Here is a 21,690-nt window from a genome sequence, read left to right as displayed (position 1 = left end):
CGGAGACTCGTGGCGGCTAACAGCAATAATAAGACAGCGTACAATAATAATCCAATACTAAAAACGATTAAAAACCCATTAATATAAAAACCAAACATACATACAGACATACCATGCATAAAATTGTAAAGGTCTAGGGGGAAAGAGTATCTCAATTCCCCCATGCCTGGCGGCAGAGGTGGGTTTTAAGTAGCTTACGAAAGGCAAGGAGAGTGGGGGCAATTCTAATTTCTGGGGGGAGGTGGTTCCAGAGGGCCGGGGCCGCCACAGAGAAGGCTCTTCCCCTGGGTCCCGCCAAGTGGCATTGTTTAGTTGACGGGACCCGGAGAAGACCCACTCTGTGGGACCTAACTGGTTGCTGGGATTCTTGCAGCAGAAGACGGTCCATGAGATAGTCTGGTCCGGTGCCATGAAGGGCTTTATAGGTGTTAACCAACACTTTGAATTGTGACCGGAAACTGATCGGCAACCAATGCAGACTGCGGAGTGTTGATGTAACATGGACATATTTGGGAAAGCATATACAGTAGTACCTCTACTTAAGAACTTAATTTGTTCCATGACCAAGTTCTTAAGTAGAAAAGTTGGTAAGCAGAAGCAATTTTTTCTATAGGAATCAATGTAAAAGCAAATAATGTGTGCAAACCCATTTGGAAAGAAATAAAAGCTCGGAATTTGGATGGGAGGAGGAGGAGGAAGAGGACAATTGCTGCCCAAGGAAGAAGGCGAGGTGAGGTGAATTTTTAAAAATCCAGTCTTCGGAGAAGGGTGGCATATAAATCTAATAAACAAAAAAACAAAAAAATAAAAATAAAAATAAAAATAAATAACAACAACAACAACAACAACTTTAAGGCTTAAAAAAAAGAGGGACTCTGAGGCGGCGAGGAGGAGAACGTGCCTCCCATACACCCAGCGCGAGGCTGCCTCCCATACACTGTGCCAGAGAGAGAAATCCAAGGGAAATGGCAGAAAACCGGCCGGGCCTTCATGCCGCTCTCAAATTTCCTGGGAAATTTTTCCGGGCTTGGGTTCTTAAGTAGAAAATAGTTCTTAAGAAGAGGCAAAAAAAATCTTGAACACCCGGTTCTTATCTAGAAAAGTCTTATGTAGAGGTATCACTGTATTGTTTTCATTCCAATTTGTTTTTTTAGTACTCCTTTGATTAAACTGTTGGAATATATACTCAATATGAAATTTTTGTACTTAAATGCAGGTAGGCCTCAACTTACATTTGTTTAATGACTGTTCAAAGTTACAATAGCACTGAAAAATGTGACACATTATGGTTTTTCACACTTGTGGCGGTTACATCATTCCTGTGATCACATGATGAAAATCTGAATGCTTGGCAACTGGCATGTATTTAGGTCATGTGATCATCTTTTGCAACCTAATAGGCAAAGTCAATAGGTAGGGCAGATTCATTTGACAACTGCAGTAATTCTCTTAACAAAAAGAGCAAGAAAAGTCACAAAATTCGGTAAAATTCACTTAACAGCTGTTTTACATAGCAAATTTGAAACTATCTGGATGGGTTTAGTATAAATAAATGAGTAAAATATAGTAGACTCCATAAGTTTCAAACCTGCCCAAATTGAGTGCCATATAAATTTAATAAATGGGTAAATAATATTTATTATAATATTTACAAATGGGGCGTTGAGCATTGACAGACTGCTCCAGCTGATAGTATGTTTGTGATATTGGATGAATCTGGATGAGTGGTTTTTAATGTCTGGGGTTTTTAGAGTAGGGGTTTTATGACTTTGTATTTTGTATTATTATATTGTATGGTCCTGAGTTCACTGGGGGAGGGTGGCTTAGATATATAAACAAACAAACAAACAAACAAACAAACAAACAAACAAACAATCTGACCTGTAAAAATCCAGTAAAGCTAATTTGGCATTCATTCATTCATTCATTCATTCATTCATTCATTCATTCATTCATTCATTCATACATTCAATTTGTTAATTAATTAATTCAATTTGTATGCTGTCCAACTCCTCAGGGACTCTAGGTGGCTAACAACCCAAAAGTAAAACATACAATGTGCAAGCTTTAAAAATAATTTTAAAATAATTTAAAACCACAATAAAAAAAGATGTATATGTTGTTACTGGTCCACGTCTTGCTCAGCTGATCACGGATTTTGAAGACCGAGAGACGGATGCATATTGGTATCCTAGACCAGTGTTCTAGACACTGAGTCTGAGAGTGAAGAGGAGGAGGAGTTAGAGACTGAAAGCCAACCAAAGACTATGGTACCCCCCGAGGTATTATCGAGTGACTCAAGAGATGATGGCAAACCACTTACAGATGCAAGGGTGCACAGAATTATGATCAGATAGGAATATTTGCGAAGAAAGATATTTGGGTGTGAATAGATGTATAGAACACTTGGCCACACTTTGTGGTTATATAAGGGAAAGTCTTGTGAGGGGGCAATGAGAAGGACAATGTTTCAACAATGGCAAGGAGTACATTCTGTGCTGTAGAGATCCAATTTGCTTTCTGATTGCTTTTAAAAAATACACAGACTGTCTATCTGGGACTTCTGCCAGATTGCTGTGAGTTTGGAATGATTAATAGACTCTTATCAGAAACTTTTAATGAGCTGTTGGAATCTGGCCCGAAAAACTAATTAGTCATGGACTGCTGACCAGCTCCTGATAAGATTCCTTTCTCTTTTAACTCAGTGTTGCTATGAACGATTTTTATTAATATATATTCATCTTATACTTTCTCAGCTGGTCTGGTGTGTGAATTTATTTTCTGGGGTTTCCTATCTTAGACATAACACCATACACACCATTTATGGCCAGATCTTGATGGTACATCATCCAATCAATGGCCCCAGGCCTGCTGGAAAAGCCAGATCTTTAAAGCTTTCCAGAAGACTAGTAGGATGGGGTAGTCCGGCTTTTAGGAGATAGCTGGTTCCAGAGGGTCGGAGCTAACACAGAGAAGGCTCTCCCCTGTGGCCCTGCCAGCCAATGCTGCTTAGCTGATGGGACCTGGAGAAGACCAACCCTGTGCACCCTTACCAGTTGCTGGGAGCTATGTGGTAGAAGGTGGTCTCGAAGATAGTCTGGCACTAAACAATGCAGGGCTTTAAAGATAATGACGGACACCTTGAATTGTGCTTGGAGACCCATTGGGAACCAGTGCAGCTCGCAGAGAGTTGATGTAATGTGGGTGTACCTAGTTGCACACACAACAGCTTGCACCGCTGCATTCTGGACCAGCTGTAGTCTTCGAACACTCTCCAGGTGTAGCCCCCTGTAATAATGTAATAATCTAATTGTGAAGTGATAAAAGCATGAGTGATCATGAGAAGAATCTCCTCATCCAAGTAGAATCACAACTGATGCACTAGGCAAACCTGTGCAAAGGTCCCTCTAGCTACAGCTGTCAGATGCTGTCAAATTTAACTGAGGATCCAGGAGGACACCCAAATTGTGAACCCATTCTGATGGAGGTAATTTTTCCCCTCCCAGAACCAAGGATCGACAGTATAATCAGTATAATCCTTTGGGGGCAATACCCACAGCCACTCGGTCTTCTCAGGATTAAGCTTGAGCCTATTAACTCCCATCCAAACCCTAACGTCCTCCAGACACAGGCACATCATATCCAGCATTTCACTGAACTGACATGGGGTGGAGATATCTAACTGGGTATCATCAGCATATTGCTGATACCTCACCCCATGCTGTTGGATGATCTCACCCAGTGGTTTCATGTAGATATTAAACGAGGGGCACGGGTCCAATAACACATGGAGGAACTCGTCGCTCCCATAGACTTGTCCACATCCTCCGGAGTCACAGGATCAAATTCATCCCACACAATAGGACTAAGACCTACTTCTGTTGTCTCAGTCAAAATTGCCTAATCAGAGTACAGGTCCATCCGAATCTGGGCAACTATGTCTCCAAGAAACTGAACAAATTCTTCAGCTCTACTTTGCAAGGGCTGCTCCATTCCCTCTACATTGAGAAGAGAACGGGTCACCCTAAAAAGGGCAGCTGGGTGTGAATCCACAGATGCAATAATTGTGGGGAAATGTGAATATTTTGCCACTCATATTGCCACTAAATATGTCATAATAAAGGCTTTTAATAGTGTTAGGTCAGATTCAGAGTTACTGGTTCTCCAGCATTGCTTTAGATGTCTCTTTTGGCATTTCATCTCCTGGAGCTCCTCGGAAAACCAGGGAGCTCTCCTGAATCCACCAGCATGGAGAGGTCGCAAAGGCATAATCCAGTCCAGTGCCCCTGATGTTGCCCTATTCAAGGCAACCACAAGGGACTCAGTGGGATTTTGGACAAGGGAATCAGCTATTTCCCCAAACTCCCTCTGGAACCCTTCAGCATCCATTAGGGGTCTGGAGCGGTACCATTTAACTGGAGGCAAGGTGTCTTAAAGCCAAGCCTCAGCACGAAAAGATCCGGCCATGACAACAGCGAAGCATCTATACCACTTAATACCAGATCATGTTTCCACTGCCCTAAGAGGAACACTAGATCAAGTGTATGTCTCCCCCTCCCTCATGAGTCAGATCCTGAACTACTAGAGACAGGTCCATGGTTGTCAAGGAAGCCACGAACTCCTGAGTCGCATCTGAGGATTCACCAAGTTATGGTAAGTTAAAGTCCCCCAGCCCCATAAGTCTGGGGAACTTCACCACCAATTCAGCTACCACCTCTAGCGGCACAGGCAGAGCTGTTGTAATGCATCTGGCAGGCATATACCTCAACAACAAACCCAAGTGAATCCCTGGGTCCAATTTCAAGAGGAGAGACTCACACCCAACAATTTTGGGGGCAGGGATCCTGCGAGGCTTGGGGGACATAACTGACCCTTAGCTGTTTCATTTTATGTATGGTTTAATTGGATGATATGACTGTTTTATAATGGGTTTTTATAATTGTTTTTAATATTAGATTTGGGCTTTGTATTTTGTTGTGACCCGCTCCGAGTCTTCGGAGTGGGGCGGCATACAAGTCTAATAAATTATTAAATTATTATTATAATTCTTCTGGACAATAATTGCCACTCCTTCACCCTTTCCCTGGAATCAAGGCTGATGCAGTACCTGAAACCTTTCTGGACACATCTCTGAGAGGGGAACACCTCCCTCATGGCCAGCCAGGTCTTAGTTATACATGCCAGGACTTCCCCTTCCTCTAAGAGTAAATCTTGAAGAAGAGAGGCCTTGTTGACAACAGACCTGGCATTAAACAGCAGCAGCCTGAGGCCAGGGCCCAGCTATATGAGGCAAGCTCAACGATGAACCAAGGTCCTCTGTTTCTGTTTTATTTCCTCTTTTTTTGGAAAATGTTCTGCTTAAATAAAAGCAGTTACCTCTCTGGTCCCCAAGGAAGAATGAGCTATTTCCTCCCAGCTAGCAGGGATGAGTCAGCAGGGGATCTGCAGCAGAAAGCTCCACCCCCTCAAAACATGTGCTGAGGGCAAACTTTAAAAAGGGGAGGAGGAGAAACCCTTTTTGTGGCTGCTAAAAAAAGCTAAATTAGTAATTAAACAAGAAACTCACCTGACAAACGTAGCAGGTATTCTTCCCAAGGTTCCTGCCAAGTTCCTTTCTCCCTTTTTATTTTCTGTTTTATTTCCTTTTTTTTGCAAATGTTCTGCTTAAATTACAAGCAGTTACCTACCTCTCTGCTTCCCAAGGAAGCATGATTGTATTGTGATTTGGGTAAATGAAAGAAAAAAAACCATCTCTGTTTCTTGTTTTCTTTCCCTTTTCTTTCTATTGATAGGTACAAAAAATTCCTTGGTTGCTAATGATATGACTTTTGAGAAAGTGAATGCTCCCTGGAATCCAGGCCATGAGATTCAGAGAATGAAACTGGTAAAAAAGGTCTTGGATACCGAAGATAAGGCTGCCTTCCGCCATAACGATAAGATGCCAAGATACATATATTTTGCAGCAAACAGTACAAACAAGTGGGGCCATAAGCGTGGCTACCTAATCCAGACCATCAGCCTTGCTGGAGATCATCTCCCAGAGACAGATCCAATGGAGAGAGCTATCAGTTGGGGCAGGTAAGCAATCCTTTTTTTAAGCACTGACGTCCAATGCTTTCATTTATTAATTAATTTGCTTGCTTTATTGAAATGGGGCTTTTCTGTTCAAAATTAGCACTCTGGATAATTTACAGTTTAAAGTGATAGATGCATATGCACAGGAAAAGCATTGAAAAAGATAACTAAAACATAAATTATGAAAGCATTGACTCCTAACTCTTTTTACCACTTCTCTCAAGGCAGAGAGATCTGGAGCTCCATGCAATTTCAAGGTATATTTTAGGTTCTAGAACAGTGACGGAGAACCTTTTTTGGTTTGCATATCAAAGGGAGTGGGTGGCTTGCGCTAGCATGTATGCATGTGCCCATACCCCTTCCTTCCCATCAACACATATGCACACTTGCGGGGTGACTTGGGCTGAGAGTGTGTGTCTGGCTGATAGTTAGCCAGCTATCATGGCTAAGGAGGGACTTGACCACTACATTTATTCAGTCTAGCTATGCCAATGCAATCTTTTCAGAAGAGGCTTTCTTTAAATTTGGTTACATTAAACAATAATCATAACATTGCCAATGTTCCTTTTCTAGGGAAGGTTATTGAGAAGATGTGCTATAGAGCAGCAACATAGTGTTCTAGTTCAAGGGGCTTCAATCTTGGCAACTTTAAGACTTGTGGACTTAACTCCCAGAATTCCACAGCCAGCTTTGCCAAGGTTGGAGACCCCTGTTCTAGATGATTATTTAACCCCTTTCTGTGCAGAGTTCAAGACTAGGATAGCTATAAGTTTCTCTATGGCAGTGTTTTTCCCACTTCCCAATGGTAAGATGTGTGGAATTCCAGAATTCCCTAGCATCCTTTTATAAAGCTGACAAGACAGAACAGTTCCATAGGTTCTTTGGGAGTAAATGTCACTGTATTGTTGAGTTAGTGCCAATAGTTTCTTATTTTTATTGTTTTATTACTATGAAGTTAGAATTGTTCAAGTATTATCTATATTTATCTATATTTATTGCCTTAATGGCTATACAGTGATCTCTCGATTAGCGCGGGGGTTACGTTCCAAGACCTCCCGCGCTAATCGATTTCCGCGTTATAGTGGTGCGGAAGTAAAAACCACCATCTGCGCATGTGCGCCATTTTTTTCATGGCCGCACATGCGCAGATGGTGGAGTTTGCGTGTGGGCGGCGGGGAAGACCAAGGGAAGGTTCCTTCAGCCGCCCAACAGCTGATCTGCTCCGCAGTGCGGAAGCAGCGAGGAGCCGAAGATGGGGTTTCCCCGTTGCCGTGCTGCGGAGCGGATCAGGTGTTGGGCGGCTGAAGGAACCTTCCCTTGGTCTTCCCGCCGCCCAGGCAAAGGGGAAACCCCAAGATCACTTGCCGCTTGCCATATTGCAGCTTGGAGCCTTGCTTCGCCTCCGCTGCAATACGGCAAGCGGCAAGCGATCTTGGGGTTTCCCCTTTGCCTGGGCGGCGCTGGGGCCATGCGGAGCCGCTCATCTAGGGGGGCGTGGACCGGCAAGGTGCCCTCCGCTCTCTCTCTTTCTCTCCCTGTTACCGGTGTGGTATAAGAGAGAGAAAGAAAGAGAAAGGAGGGCGACTTGCCAGTCCACGCCCCCCCTGGATGAGCGGCCCCGCATGGCCCCAGCGCCGGACTCCGCCGTTGCCTCCGCCCTTGTTCGGCTCTGCAGCTGAGAGGCCACGTCCACCCCCTCCTCGGTGTCCCCGGCACCCAGCGTCCCCACGCCGCCTCCACCTCCCGGTAATGCGCCCGACCTCTGTTTCTCTCTCATATACCACGCCGGCAACAGGGAGAGAAAGAGAGGGAGAACTAGCGTGGACTTATTTTTTATTTTTTAATATTTTATTTTTTTAATTAATATTTTTTGAAAAACCGCGTTGCAGCGTTTCGCGCTAATCGAGACCGTGCTAATCGAGGGATCACTGTATTATAAACCATCAGAGTTGAGAGAATTGACAGTTTACAAGCATAATTAATATGTAAGTAATAAACTGAGGGTCCTTGCAAAGTCTTAATGGAAAAAGAATTGTTTGGCATATAAATTAATTAAATAATTGTATCTAGAATATTTTTTAACTTGAAGATGGGTGGGATTTCAATTGTGGGAACTGAAGCCCACCCATCACGTTTGAGATACACTGTCCTGTAGTCCATTGTAAAAATTGGCCAGTGTGTGACTTGTTTTTTCTTTCATATTTTTGTGTGCTTCTGTCTTCAACTTAATTTTAATTTGTTAGATTGCATCCATTTATTTATATTCCTTTATTCAGTGTTTTATGTACTGACAAATTTCTGCTACGTTGGCATTAGGGTACTTTTGTTACAGTTTTATATTCCTTGACTTACAACCACAAATGGAACCAGAAATATGGTTGCTAAATTATGTGGTCAGTAACAACAACAACAACAACAACAACAACAGAGTTGGAAGGGACCTTGGAGGTCTTCTAGTCCAACCCGCTGCTTAAGCAGGAAATCCTACACTACTTCAGACAGATGGTTATCCAACATCTGCTTAACAACTTCCAGTGTTGGGCATTCACAACTTCTGTATGCAAGCTGTTTCACTGATCGACTGTTTTGACTTTCAGGAAATTTTTCATTAGTTCTAAGTTACTTCTCTCCTTGTTTAGTTTCCACCCATTGCTTTTTGTTCTACCCTCAGGTGCTTTGGAGAATAGGTTGACTCCTTCTTCTTTGTGGCAACCCCTGAGATACTGGAAGACTGCTATCATGTCTCCCCTGGTCCTTCTTTTCATTAAATTAGCCATGCCCAGTTTCTGCAAATGTTCCTCATATGTTTTAGCCACCAGTCCCCTAATCATCTTTGTTGCTCTTCTCTGCAATTTTTCTAGAGTCTCAATATCTTTTTTGCATCATGGTGACCAAAACTGAATGCAGTATTCCGAGTGTGGCCTAACCAAGGCCTTATAAAGTGGTATTCACACTTCACGTGATCTTGATTCTATCCCTCTGTTAATGCAGCCTAGAACTGTGTTGGCTTTTTTGGCAGCTGCTCCACACTGCTGGCTCATATTTAAATGGTTGTCCACTAGGACGCCAAGATTCCTCTCACAGTTACTACTGTTCAGCAATGTACCACATATACTGTAACTGTGCATTTTGTTTTTCTTGCCTAAATGTAGAACCTTATTTTTTCACCATTGAATTTCATTTTGTTAGATAGCGCCCATTGTTCAAGTTTGTAAAGATCCTTCTTTATTTTGAGCCTATCTTCTGGAGTGTTGGCTATTCCTGCAAATTTGATAAGTTCCCCATCTATCTCCTTGTCCAAGTCATTGATGAAGATGTTGAAGAGTACTGGGCCTAAAACAGAACCTTGGTGTATTCCACTGCATACATCCCTCCATGTAGATAGAATAGAATAGAATAGAATTTTATTGCCAAGTGTGATTGGACACACAAGGAATTTGTCTTGGTGCATATGCTCTCAGCGTACATAAAAGAAAAAGATACATTTTTCAAGAATCATGTGGTACAACACTTAATGATTGTCATAGGGGTCAAGGTAGTTCCATTGAGCACTACACATTGAACACGGTTAGTTAGCCAAGTAAGTGAGTAACATGTGAGCAGGCTCAATTTTACCATCAGTTTTATCACACCTATTAAGTGAATCATTCAATTATTAAATAAATCACATGATTCATTTATTATTAAGCCTCTTTAAACAAAGTTGGTTTCCCCCGTTGATTTTGATTGTTGGAAACTGGCTAGGAAGGTTGCATATTGCAATCATGTAACTGAAGTAGTAGTGCAACCATTATTTAAGGATGGTTATAAGTCATCGTAACTTTGAACTGTCATTAAACAAATGATCATAAGTCAAATACTACCTGTACATTAGTTTTAGTAATACATTTATTTCTATAAAGGGAGTTTGACTTATGACCACAATTGGGAATAGATTTTTTTTGTCACTAAGCAATACAGTCATTAAATGAATTGTGTCCCATTTTACAAACTTTTTGCCACATGTTAAATGAATCCTACAGTCATTAAGCAAACCCAGATACTCAGAAGAGGCCTGGGAATATTGTAAATGGCAATCAAGTGACCCTGAGGCATGACAATAATTAAAATGCATGCCAGCTATTGAGCGCCTGAATTTCGATCATCTGACTGTTGGGATGGGGCTGGGTACTGCAACAGTTGTAAATGCAAATATTGGCTACAAATCATATTTTTCAGCACCTGTATAATTTTGAATAGCTGTTAAATGAATGGTCACAAGTCAACGGTTATCTGGACATGTGTTACATTGTGAGCAACTGTGGAAAAGCACATACTCAGATATGCTTTGCCATTTTTTGTAGAGGATCTATAGTCCTTGGAGCTGCTATTGCCTATAAACATTAGGGAAACTTATTTCATACATATGCAAGTGATGAAATCACCCAGCTCAACAATATTTTATTTCTATTACTGCAATTCTGCTTCTTAGGTATAAGCTGGCTGTCACCAAGAGAAAGGAAAAAGAACCTTGCAGTACCAGCATCTATAATCAGAACGACCCATGGACACCTACTGTTGCCTTTGCAGACTTTATAGATAATGAGACGATTGTTGATGAGGTAAGTTGTTGGATCCCGAGGGAGACAAGTAGGGATACTGTATATCCCTTTTTCGAAGCAAACCCACACAGAGGTTGGACGGGTGTGGCTCATAACTCTTGGCTGGATACTAGACCAATGATGGTGAATATATGGCACACATGTCACAGGTGGCATGCAGAGCTGTATCTGAGGGCATGTAAGGGGTTGCCCTATGTCAGCTCCAGTGCACATAGGTTGGCTCCAGTTTTTAAACTTCCAGTAAGCCCATTGGTCCGTTGGCAAAAAATGCCGCAACAGGCCTACTGGAAGTTCATTTCCAAACTTCCAGTAGGCTCATTGGGCCAGTTTCTTTGCCATCCACACTCTAGAGCAATAATGGCGAAGCAATGGCACGCGTGCCATAAGTGACACAGGGAGCCATATCTAAGAGCAGGTGAGGCATTGTCCTATGTCAGCTCCAGCATCCATATATTTTTATTATTGTAATTTTAATTAAATTACAATCTTTTAGAGATGGATGAATGGATATGTTTGGAAAGATAAAATGTTTGGAATGAATGGGATAAATGGAAGGACCAGTTTTACTGGCGGCCTGGAGGCGAGAAGAGGACCCTTTCTCTGGGGTCATAGAGGGCCGGAATATTCCAGTTTTATTGGGGAGAGGTAGATATGGGGGGAAACATGGGGTAGGCTGCTCCTGGGGATTAAGAGATTGCTGCTTTAAAGCAATCCCCAGTTCCACCCTCATGGATTCTGCCCGGGGTACTGGTGACAAGCGAAATCCGGACCCTGGGCTCAGACTGCTGCAACTTAATGCCAGGTCAGTTGTAAATAAAGCTCCCCGCATCCAGGATTTAATCCTGGAGGAGGAGGCCGACCTGGCATGTGTGTCCAAGGCCTGGCTGGGCCCAGAGGGAGGGGTCCCTCTCTCAGAAGTGTGCCCAGCCAGGTTTCATGTGTGGCACCAACCATGACCCCAGGGAAGGGGGGAAGGCAAGAAGAACATTGCCCTACACAGACTCGCTGCTCCTGAGATATCTTGTTGTGAGTCCCTCTTTGTGAAGTTGGACCTAGGGGTGCAGGTAGGCTTGTTACTCATGAACCTGCCTCTCAGCTATGTGTCAACAGCCCTGCCTGTGCTACTCAAGGAGGTGGCCGGGCTGGTGGTGGAATTCCCCAGACTTATTGTTTTGGGGGATTTTAATCTGCCATCGCTCAGCGAATCCTCTGGGTTGGTGCAGGAGTTCATGGCCACCATGGCAACCATGGACCTGACTCAAGTAGTTCAGGGCCCGGCTCACGAAGGGGGACACACTCCAGATATGGTATTCCTCTCAGAGCAGTTCAGCAATGATCTGAAACTAAGGGACTTAGATATCTTGCCTTTGTCATGGTCAGATCATTTTCTGGATTTTAATGCTCTGCAGGAAGGTGGAACTGATTAGGAGGTTCTGGCCCAGATGCCTGATGGACCCAGAAGGCTTTCAGAGGGCGCTTGGGATTTTGCCGGATTCGCTTGTGGACAATTCGGCAGAGTCTCTTGCTGCAGCCTGGAATACGGCTGCAACAAAGGCTCTAGACCGAATTGCACCTTTGCGACCTCTCTGTGACAGTAGACCCTGGAGATCTCCTTGGTTTACTGAGGAACTCTGGGGGATGAAACGCCAAAAAAGATGTCTAGAGAAGTGTTGGAGGAAAAGCAGATCCGAATCTGACCGAACACTTGTAAAAGCTCACATGAAGATTTACAAAGTAGAGATCAGGTCAACAAGACGTGCATACAATGTCGGCCTGATTGCATCTGTGGAATCCCACCCAGCCTCCTTGTTTGGGGTGACTTGCTCCCTCCTGAACCAGGGGGGAGTTGATGAACTTTAATAAGTTTTTTGCAGATAAAATTGCTCAGATCCAGACTGACCTTGACTCTAATTGGAATGTGGTGTCGGCTGACAGTGAGTCAGTCAAGGTGACAGGGGCTCATCCTAGTCCATCTGTTTGAAGGGAATTTGACCTGGTAACCCCTGATGAAGTGGACAAGACCATTGGAACTGTGAGTTCCACCACCTTCTTATTGGACCCATGTCCCTCCTGGCTGGTTTTGGCTAGTAGGTAGATGGTATGGAGCTGGGTCCAGGAGATTACCAATACTTCATTAAGGGAGGGGTTCTTCCCAGCTCCCTACAAAGAAGAAGCTTTCCCTGGACCCAGCTGTATTTAACAACTATTGTCCTGTCTCCAATCTTCCCTTTATGGGTAAGGTTGTCGAGAAGGTGGTGTCACTCCAGCTTCAGTGGCCCTTGGATGAAGCCGATTATCTAGGCCCTCAACAGTCAGGATTCAGGCCTGGCTACGGCATGGAAACTGCTTTGGTCATGCTGATGGATGATCTCTGGCGGGCCCGAGATAGGGGTTTCCTGGTGCTTCTTGACCTCTCATCAGCTTTCAATATCATCAACCATGGTATCGTTCTGTGCTGACGGGGGGGGGGGGGGGGGGCTGGGAGTGGGAGGCATTATTCTGTGGTAGTTCTCCTCCTATCTCTCCGGTCGGTCACAGTTGGTGTTAGTGAGGGGTCAGAGGTTGACTCCTACCATTGTGGAGTTCCACAGGGGTCAGTCCTCTCCCCCCTGCTGTTTAATATCTACATGAAACCATTGGATGAGATAATCCGAAGACATGGGGTGAGTTGTAGGCAGTACGCTGATGACACCCAGTTATACATCTCCACCCTCTGTCCACTCAGTGAAGCAGTGGGAATGATGTGCTGGTGTTTGGAGGCTGTTAGGGTCTGGATGGGTGCCAACAGGCTCAAACTTAACCCCAACAAGATGGGGTGGCTGTGGATATTGCCTCCCAAGGGCAATTCTATCTGTCCATCCATCACCCTGGGGGGGGACTTTTGACCCCCTCAGAGAGGGTCTACAACTTGGGTGTCCTCCTCGATTCACAGCTAACTTTAGAACATCATCATTTGGCTGTGGTGAGGGGGGTGTTTGCCCAGGTTCACCTGGTGTACCAGTTGCGGACCTATCTAGACAGGGAGTCTTTGCTCACAGTCACTCATGCCCTTATCACCTTGAGGTTTGACTACTACAATGCTCTCTACATGGGGCTACCATTTGAAAAGTTTCGTAAACTACAAATTGTGCAAAATGCAGTTGCGAGAGCAGTCATGGGCTTGCCCAGGCATATGCATATCTCTCCAACACTCTGCAGTCTGCATTGGCTGCCAATTAGTTTCCAAACTCAATTCAAAGTATTGGTTATGATCTATAAAGCCCTACATGGCGTGGGATCAGGATACCTCTGAGACCACCTTCTGCCGCATGAATCCCACTGACTGGTCAGGTCTCATATAGAGTTGGCCTTCTCCAGGTCCTGTCAACTAGATAATGTCATTTGGCGGGGCCTAGGGGGAGAGCCTTCTCTGCGGGGACCCCAGCCCTCTGGAATCAGCTCCTCCCGGAGTTTCGTACTGCCTCCACCCTCCTCGCCTTCCATATAAATCTGAAGACTCATCTATGCTGCCAGGCCCAGGGCCATTAGATCTTGCCCCTTGGCCAATGAATGTGTTAAGAGAATGTGGAGTGAATGGAATGGTTGTTTTTATTAATGGTTTTTGGGTTTTTGGATTTTTAATTAGTTAATTGGATTCAAGACACTGTATACTGTGTATTTTATATGTTGTGAGCCGCCCCGAGTTCTTGGAGAGGGGTGGCATAGAAATCCAATCAATTAATCCATAATATTCCCTGGGGACCACACACGTCCCACTGGGCACCGCTCTACGCCCTACTATTTGAGAAGCACTGGGACTCTAGCCAATAAGCAGTCAGTATTTTGCTTCCAGAATGGAGGATTTGACTGAAACCTATGTGCTTCAATCTGAGAATGTAACAGACCTCCCCAGTTAGTTGCCTTGGTAGTCAGTCGGCTTCAGCTCTTGACGTACCCAGGCTTGCTCAGTGCTCATCATGTTTGCCAATTTTTCATGTAGCTAATATTTCTTCTGGCCAGATTTTCTTTCTGACAAAAATCCTACATCTGATCACACAGAAAATATTTCAAATTCTACATACGACAAAAAAAAATAAAAATCACTTCCAAACCTTTTCAGAGAGAAAATTCACATTATGAAGGAAAGTCAGATGTTTTCAGACAATGCACAATGATAAGAAATGTATTTTCAAGGCAGAATAAATTTCCTATTATGAACACCATTCCTTTCCCCAATTATTATATCTTATATCTTAATTTGTTATATTTTATATCTATTTTTGCCTGCAATGAAATCCCAGGATTAGATATGTAATTTCAGAGAAGAATCTTTATTTATGAAAAGATTAAAGAAACAATTCCGCTCTATCTGCATATTCTGCTGCCTAACTATCTCATTCCGCTCACATAATAGCCTTATTTGGGCTTTATGAATCTAGCACACTTATATAAGCACACTGGATAGCCACCCTACTTCATCAAGATCATTAGAGAAATCTTGCAGGTTTCCCTAAAGACATTTGAGCACTCAGTATAAACGTCAGTGAAAACTCTGGTTCATGTGGAAACTAATGTAGCTTCTCTTTTACAGAGAATCTTTATTAGTTTCTACCAATATGTAAACTACATTTTCAAATGGAATATAATAGTCCTGATATCCAGCTACTAGAAAGTATCTTGCAAATTTTAAGCAGAGTATGTTCCAAAATAAAAACCTAAAACAAAGCTCATATCTTTTATTTTTTATGTTACAGTCATGAAAATAAGTGGGGCAGTAGTTCACAATTAAATGCTACAGGCCACCTGACTTACAAAAATAATGAAAACATTTGCTTTAAAAGAAAATCAGATTTCAGTAGCGAACAATAGAACCAAGAGATAACAATGCTTTTTGCAGCTCAGAACTGCCACGGAGCTGAGCCCAACAAAAAAGCAAGTAACAGCCACAAATTCATTTCAGTATACCCCCACAAACAATGCAACAGTAGAAAAAAATATTCACATTGCATGCTTTTCTGATTAGGCAATTACCTGCACAAAAAAACCCAAACCCAAACCTATAAAAGCTTTTGACCAAAAGTTTAAACACACAAATAAAGCTCAGAAAGTTTCTCTTTTTGTACTATTTAATATTCTTTGCAGACAGCAATAGGCCTACAAAACTACAGGAACTATCTGTTCGTGAACATGAACAGTATGTACTTTTGATTTGGCAAGCTTCCTGAAAAAGAAAGTATTACTGTATACACTGAGCAAGAACAGCTATGTCACATTTCAACTCATAAAGAACTATTTACACTGCTTAACTATCAGGATTACAACAATACTGAATAGATGGGAGAGGTGGCCAAATTAATTTGGCAGCTTAAGTTCTTTAATGTAATCAATTGTTTACTTTAATGAAATTGGTATAAACTGATTATACTAATGAAGTTCAGCTCCCAAATTAATTTGTGATTTCTCATATATCTCCCTGAAACAGCAATACAAAGTATTTCCCATATCAGTATGGGTTGAACTGATTGTCCTTTACCCAGTTTTCTTCTTTTCCTCTAAATTCTTGCCATCACAATCTCCATAGCTTGAAAAGATGGTTTTTTAAAAAAGGACAGTGAAAATAACAGGGGGAAAAGCACTCAGTTTTATTCCAAATTAGGGCAAATTCTAAGGGGGAGGAGGATGTTCATAACCAGAATGCATGAAATAGCCATTCCAAGCTTGGAACATTTTGCACTCGGAATGATTTATAGCCAAAATTCAATGTTTCCCTAGAAAGTTCTATTTCATTGTGTTAAAATAATTTGACAAGCTTATAGCTTCCCAAGCGTGTTGTATTATTAGGGAGTGAGAAGACTTTAATTTTATCTCAGACTAATTAACTTATGCTGGCTGCCCCTATTTCAGACTGAGCAAAGACATATCAGCGTGAACAGTGCAGCCCACCAAGAGGAACAAGAAATTCAATGTGATAAATTTTTGGGACTTTTCCCCCCTTGAATTAATATACTCTTGATCCATGTAATAGTTAGATAACTATTAAGATTTAGTTCTCATGATTGGGAATATTTGTTTCTTTTTTAAGGGCAATCATTATAAAAGTAATGATAATAAATACAGTATTATGAAATTGTTGTTAAGGATACATGGAGAAGATTAAAGCACTACGGCCTAAATGATTAGATTTGACTAGAAAAGAAGCAATTTAAAAATTGTATTAGTTAATAGCATTTAAAAATACACATAAGAAATTTGAGTAATTATTCTTGTTCAGATGTCAGTTGTATTGGAGACAGCATTGGATGGGTCATGAATACCAAAGTTAAAAGTAATAATTATTGTAATGTATTTCAAGATTGATGGTATGTTCATTTGCATATGTGATTGGAGTGGAAAAAAAAATTATTGCCTAAAAAAAAGTCCAATACTAAGGCAGATACAGAGGCACAATTGCACCATAATGGGTTGCAAATCCTGTTACTACTGGTTTGGGCGCATGTACTTGCGCATGCGCAGAAGTATTTGGGGTGGGTGAGCAGAGCATCCTGCCACCTCCTCTACTGGTTCATAGCAGTAGCAACACACTGCTGAATTGCACCCATGGCTGAACAAGGTTCAGGAGAGCAAGGTTTTGCTGAGAGTTCACTTGAAAGTCTAAATTTGGGTTCAAAGAAACAAATCTACTTCCCCCCACAAAAAAGTGCCCCCTTTTAAAACAGAGAACAGCAGGCACTTGATTGGATTTTTGACTAAAAATTTTAGTAACCAATCTCTGCCTGGTTGCTGGGTGGGCATGGCCATGAGCCAGTGAGGAGAAGGGCAGCCTGTAAATATAATAAACAAACAAACAAACAAACAAATGATGGGCATTGCCTAGTCGGCCTCCTGTACCATGGGCGGAGAGGGATTTCCCTCTTTGGGCTCCAGAGGCTTTCCTCAAGCCTGTGGGAGGGCTAAAATGGAGGCCAGGAATGGGTTTGTTTCTGGCCTTCCCGAACTTCTGGTAGGTCTGTTTTTGTGAAGCATATGCAGCTAACACAGTATACTCATTCATGCAAAACACACACACATACAAAAAAATGTGTCATTTTAGTAACAGCAGAAAATACAGTGTCCTATGTCCACAGTTGTTAAGGAGCTAGAAACAATGCCAGAAGCCATGCTTGGCATACCTTTCCTACCGAAATATCTGTGCAGTCAGGCATGAGGCAAATGGAGGGGGCGGAGGAAGAACCTTGGAACACAAAACAGAAAAGGGTGGATTTTTCAACAAGATATCTCAGTAGTTTCTTAATTCATTTTACGCATTTAGTTGCAGAAATGAATACTCAGTGGGATGTTTAAAAAGAAATTGGGGCTGAACATTCTGTCAGTACAACCACGCTCCAAAAGTGATTACAGTGGTCCCTTGACGTTCGCGGGTCTGACTTTCGCAAAAAGTCTAAACCATGGGTTTTCAATAAATAAATAAATAAAATTTTTGAAATACATTTTAAAAATTTATTTAAAGAAGCTGCCCTGCTTCTTTAAATAAAAACTCTGCTTCTGCTCCAGCCTTCCGATCCCTCCCCTTTAATTCTCGGAGTGTTGGTATGCTTCACCTGAAGGCAGGGTAATGGGGAGGCAAGCTGGGGGCTTTGCTGCGCTCTCTGCCGATGTCTCCCATGGCGGCGGCCTCAGCTCGGAAATTCTGCAGCTGACAGCCCTCTGTTCGGAGTGCCTTCACTGACCACAGTACCCTCCCTAAGGCGCCCCTGAAGGCGGGAAATTAGGGTGGGGGCTGATGGAGCTAAACCCCATCCTGCCGGATGATTGAAGCTGCCCCGCAGGCTCCTCCGCCACTGGATGCCCTGCGCCCCACTCATCCCCGCTGCTGAGCCGCCGGCCTCCATCCAATGACTACCGGGTGGCCTTGGGGACAGCTGCCGCCACTGCTGGAGCACTGCAAGCAGGGATCCCAGGAGGACTGCCCAGAACACCTGCCGCTGGGCAGTTGAAGCAGGGCATACGGCAGCAGCTTCCAAGAAGCAGGTGAGCATCCCCTCAACGCATCCAGCTGGCGGAGGAGCCTGCGGGGCAGCTTCAATTATCTGGTGGGATGGGGCTCGGCTCCATCAGCCCCCACCCTAATTTCCTGTCTTTGGGGGCACCTTTGTGAGGGTGCAGTGGTCAGCAAGGGCGCTCTGAACAGAGGGCCATCAGCTGCGGAATTCCCGAGCTGAGGACGCCACCATGGGAGATGCCGGCAGTGAGCCCAGCAGAGCCCAGCTTGCCACCCCGTTGCCCCTGCGGTTTCTGGAAGGTAAATAAAACAAGGAATGGAGGAGGGAGAGGGAGGAAGGAAGGAAGGGAGCGTCTCCACTTTACGGAAATTTGACTTTTGTGGGCAGTCTTGGAACGTATCCCCTGTGAAAGTCAATGGAACACTGTATTGCATGATTGGCGTGACTATTCCAAAATTTCCCTTTCATGCTTTTTAATCAGATTACCCTGTTTTTTGGTCTTTCCCTAGGATCTGGTTGCTTGGATCACCACTGGATTTCTACATATTCCCCATGCCGAGGATATTCCTAACACTGTAACACTTGCAAATGCAGTTGGTTTCATTTTAAGACCTTATAATTATTTTGACAATGACCCCTCCATTGACTCACCTGATAGTGTATTCTTCACTGACAAAGATGACTTCAACTCCTGTGAAGTCAACCATATTGCTTGCCTCCCTAAAACAGCTGCTTGCATACCCAATCTTCCACCTTTCACTTATGAAGGTTTCCAAAATTTGACAGTGCTCTGATACTGTCCAGGCTTTGAATCAATGCTGCTGTTTAAATTTGAATTAATACAATAGTGGAAATACTGAAGCACAAAATCTGTATGTAAGATAGCAGACCTTTATCGTTGACTTTGTTTCACCTAAATCTTAGCTCTGTTGGCATTGTGCTCACTTATGTTTGCAATTTATTTGTATCAGCCAAATTTTTTACCCAACTGCTTCTCCTGTTAATTTTTTATTTGAAGATTATATTAAATAGATCTGTAAAATACATTTAATTCCCACTCTGAAAGTAATTGTCTGTATTTAGATTGTCTGTATTTTTGTAACTTGTTCTACTATCTCTATCTATCTATCTATCTATCTATCTATCTATCTATCTATCTATCTATCTATCTATCTATCTATCTATCTATCTATCTGTCCATGCATCCAGTTAAAGAATCAGACCAAGATAAATCATTTCAGAATTTTTTCATCTCTTTCATTCTATATTCTCATATGAGATACACAGCCTCATAGGCTCCTCTTCCACATTCCTGTACACACACATGTGCCAGTCAGCTGGCATTTGCATGTGCAGGAGCACCAAAACCCGGAAGAGCAGCATTCTGGCACACATGTATGCAATGGTCACCCAAATTCTGGGTTTCTGTCATGCACATGCACGATGACCAGCTGTTCATCAGGCGTGCGTCTGCACAGGAAACCAGACATTTGGTGCCAATACTCACATGTGCACCAGAATACTGCAATTTCAGGTTTTCGTGCTTCCATGAGTGTGAAGGCCAGCGAGACCGCACAATCCAAGTGGGATGGTTTTGCATGCCATTTTCGCCATGCAGATCATCCTGCAGTGATGTAAAAGGTTAGCCATCACTGATCTAGACAGATCACAGTGTCACTGTTGACACATTCTGTTAAGAAATCTATAAGAAATGTTTGTTTTAATAAACATATGCTAAAATGTGGTTTGTTAAACCATAGTCTTCCAAATGATCATATTAGTTGTTTTTCCAATTTCTAACATGTTTCTTGCTTGTTTAGTTGCTATTATTTTGTATCTCTGGCTTCCTTGGAAGCTTCTGTATGTCAATAAAAATCAACAAGCCAGGTCTACAAATAAATTATGTGTGGTGTCATCTTTTACATATACAATAAAGCTAACTCATGATCACAGTAAAATCACATCAAATCTATGAACTTTTGTCCCAGAACAAGCCACTGGGATATAAACTGCTTTCCCCAAACCAGTAACTGTTGTGGCTGGTCCATGTCCTGCTCAGCTGATCACAGATTTTGAAGATTGAGAGATGGATGCATATTGGTATCTTAGAACAGTGTTCTTGGCACCTGAGTCTAAGAGTGAAGAGGATGAGGAGTTATAGGGAAAACTAACCAGTGATTGTGGTACCCCCAGAGGTGTTAGTGAGTGACTCAGGAGATGATGATGAACCACTTATAGATGCAAGGGTGTGCAAGACCATGTCCTGATAGGGTTATTTAAAAAAGAAGAGATTTCAGTGTGAATAGCTATATAGAATACTTGGCCACACCTTGTGACTATATGCCCATGTTACACCAACACTCCGCAGTCTGCATTGGTTGCCGATCAGTTTCCGGTCACAATTCAAAATGTTAGTTATTACCTATAAAGCCCTTCATGGCACCGGACCAGATTATCTCAGGGACCGCCTTCTGCTGCACGAATCCCAGCGACCAGTAAGGTCCCACAGAGTGGGCCTTCTCCAGGTCCCGTCAACTAAACAATGTTGTTTGGCGGGACCCAGGGGAAGAGCCTTCTCTGTGGTGGCCCCGGCCCTTTGGAACCAACTCCCCCCAGAGATTAGAATTGCCCCCAACTTCCTTGCCTTTCGTAAGCTTCTTAAAACCCACCTCTGCCGTCAGGCATGGGGGAACTGAGATATTCTTTCCCCCTAGGCCTTACAATTTACGCATGGTATGGTTGTATGTATGTTTGGTTTTATAATAAGGGGTTTCTTAGTTGTTTAGTATTGGATTGTTACATGCTGTTTTTTATCACTGTTGTTAGCCGCCCCAAGTCTGCGGAGAGGGGCGGCATACAAATCCAATAAATGAATGAATGAATGAATGAATGAATGAATGAATGAATGAATGAATGAATAAATAAATAAATAAATAAATAAATAAATAAGGGAAACTCTCGTGAGAATTCAGTGTGATGAACAACAATGGCTGGGTGTGAATCTGGAGTTTATAGAGCACTTCTGCCTCAAGACA

The 21,690-nt window shown here is 42.8% G+C and overlaps 1 protein-coding gene across 3 annotated transcripts in view; it reads left to right on the top strand.

Annotated features, from left to right (window-relative positions):
* The window catches only part of LOC139175973 (amine oxidase [copper-containing] 3-like), a 43,736-nt gene extending 23,181 nt beyond the window's left edge, over positions 1-20,555 (top strand). For 2 of the 3 annotated variants that reach the window (XM_070767401.1, XM_070767402.1), the window contains exons 2-4: positions 5,793-6,078; positions 10,547-10,676; positions 19,165-20,555. In XM_070767401.1, coding sequence (XP_070623502.1) covers positions 5,793-6,078; positions 10,547-10,676; positions 19,165-19,449 — 701 coding nt within the window. In that variant the 3' untranslated portion in view covers positions 19,450-20,555. Of the gene's footprint in view, positions 1-5,385; positions 5,583-5,792; positions 6,079-10,546; positions 10,677-19,164 lie in introns of those variants that run through there. The other variant, XM_070767403.1, reaches the window with a different exon arrangement.
* Positions 20,556-21,690: the final 1,135 nt, after the last annotated feature.

The sequence above is a fragment of the Erythrolamprus reginae genome, chromosome Z (assembly GCF_031021105.1).
Source record: "Erythrolamprus reginae isolate rEryReg1 chromosome Z, rEryReg1.hap1, whole genome shotgun sequence".
Lineage (NCBI taxonomy): Eukaryota > Metazoa > Chordata > Lepidosauria > Squamata > Dipsadidae > Erythrolamprus > Erythrolamprus reginae.
Note: the sequence above shows the minus strand (reverse complement) of the source record. Positions and strands in the feature narration are given on the sequence as shown.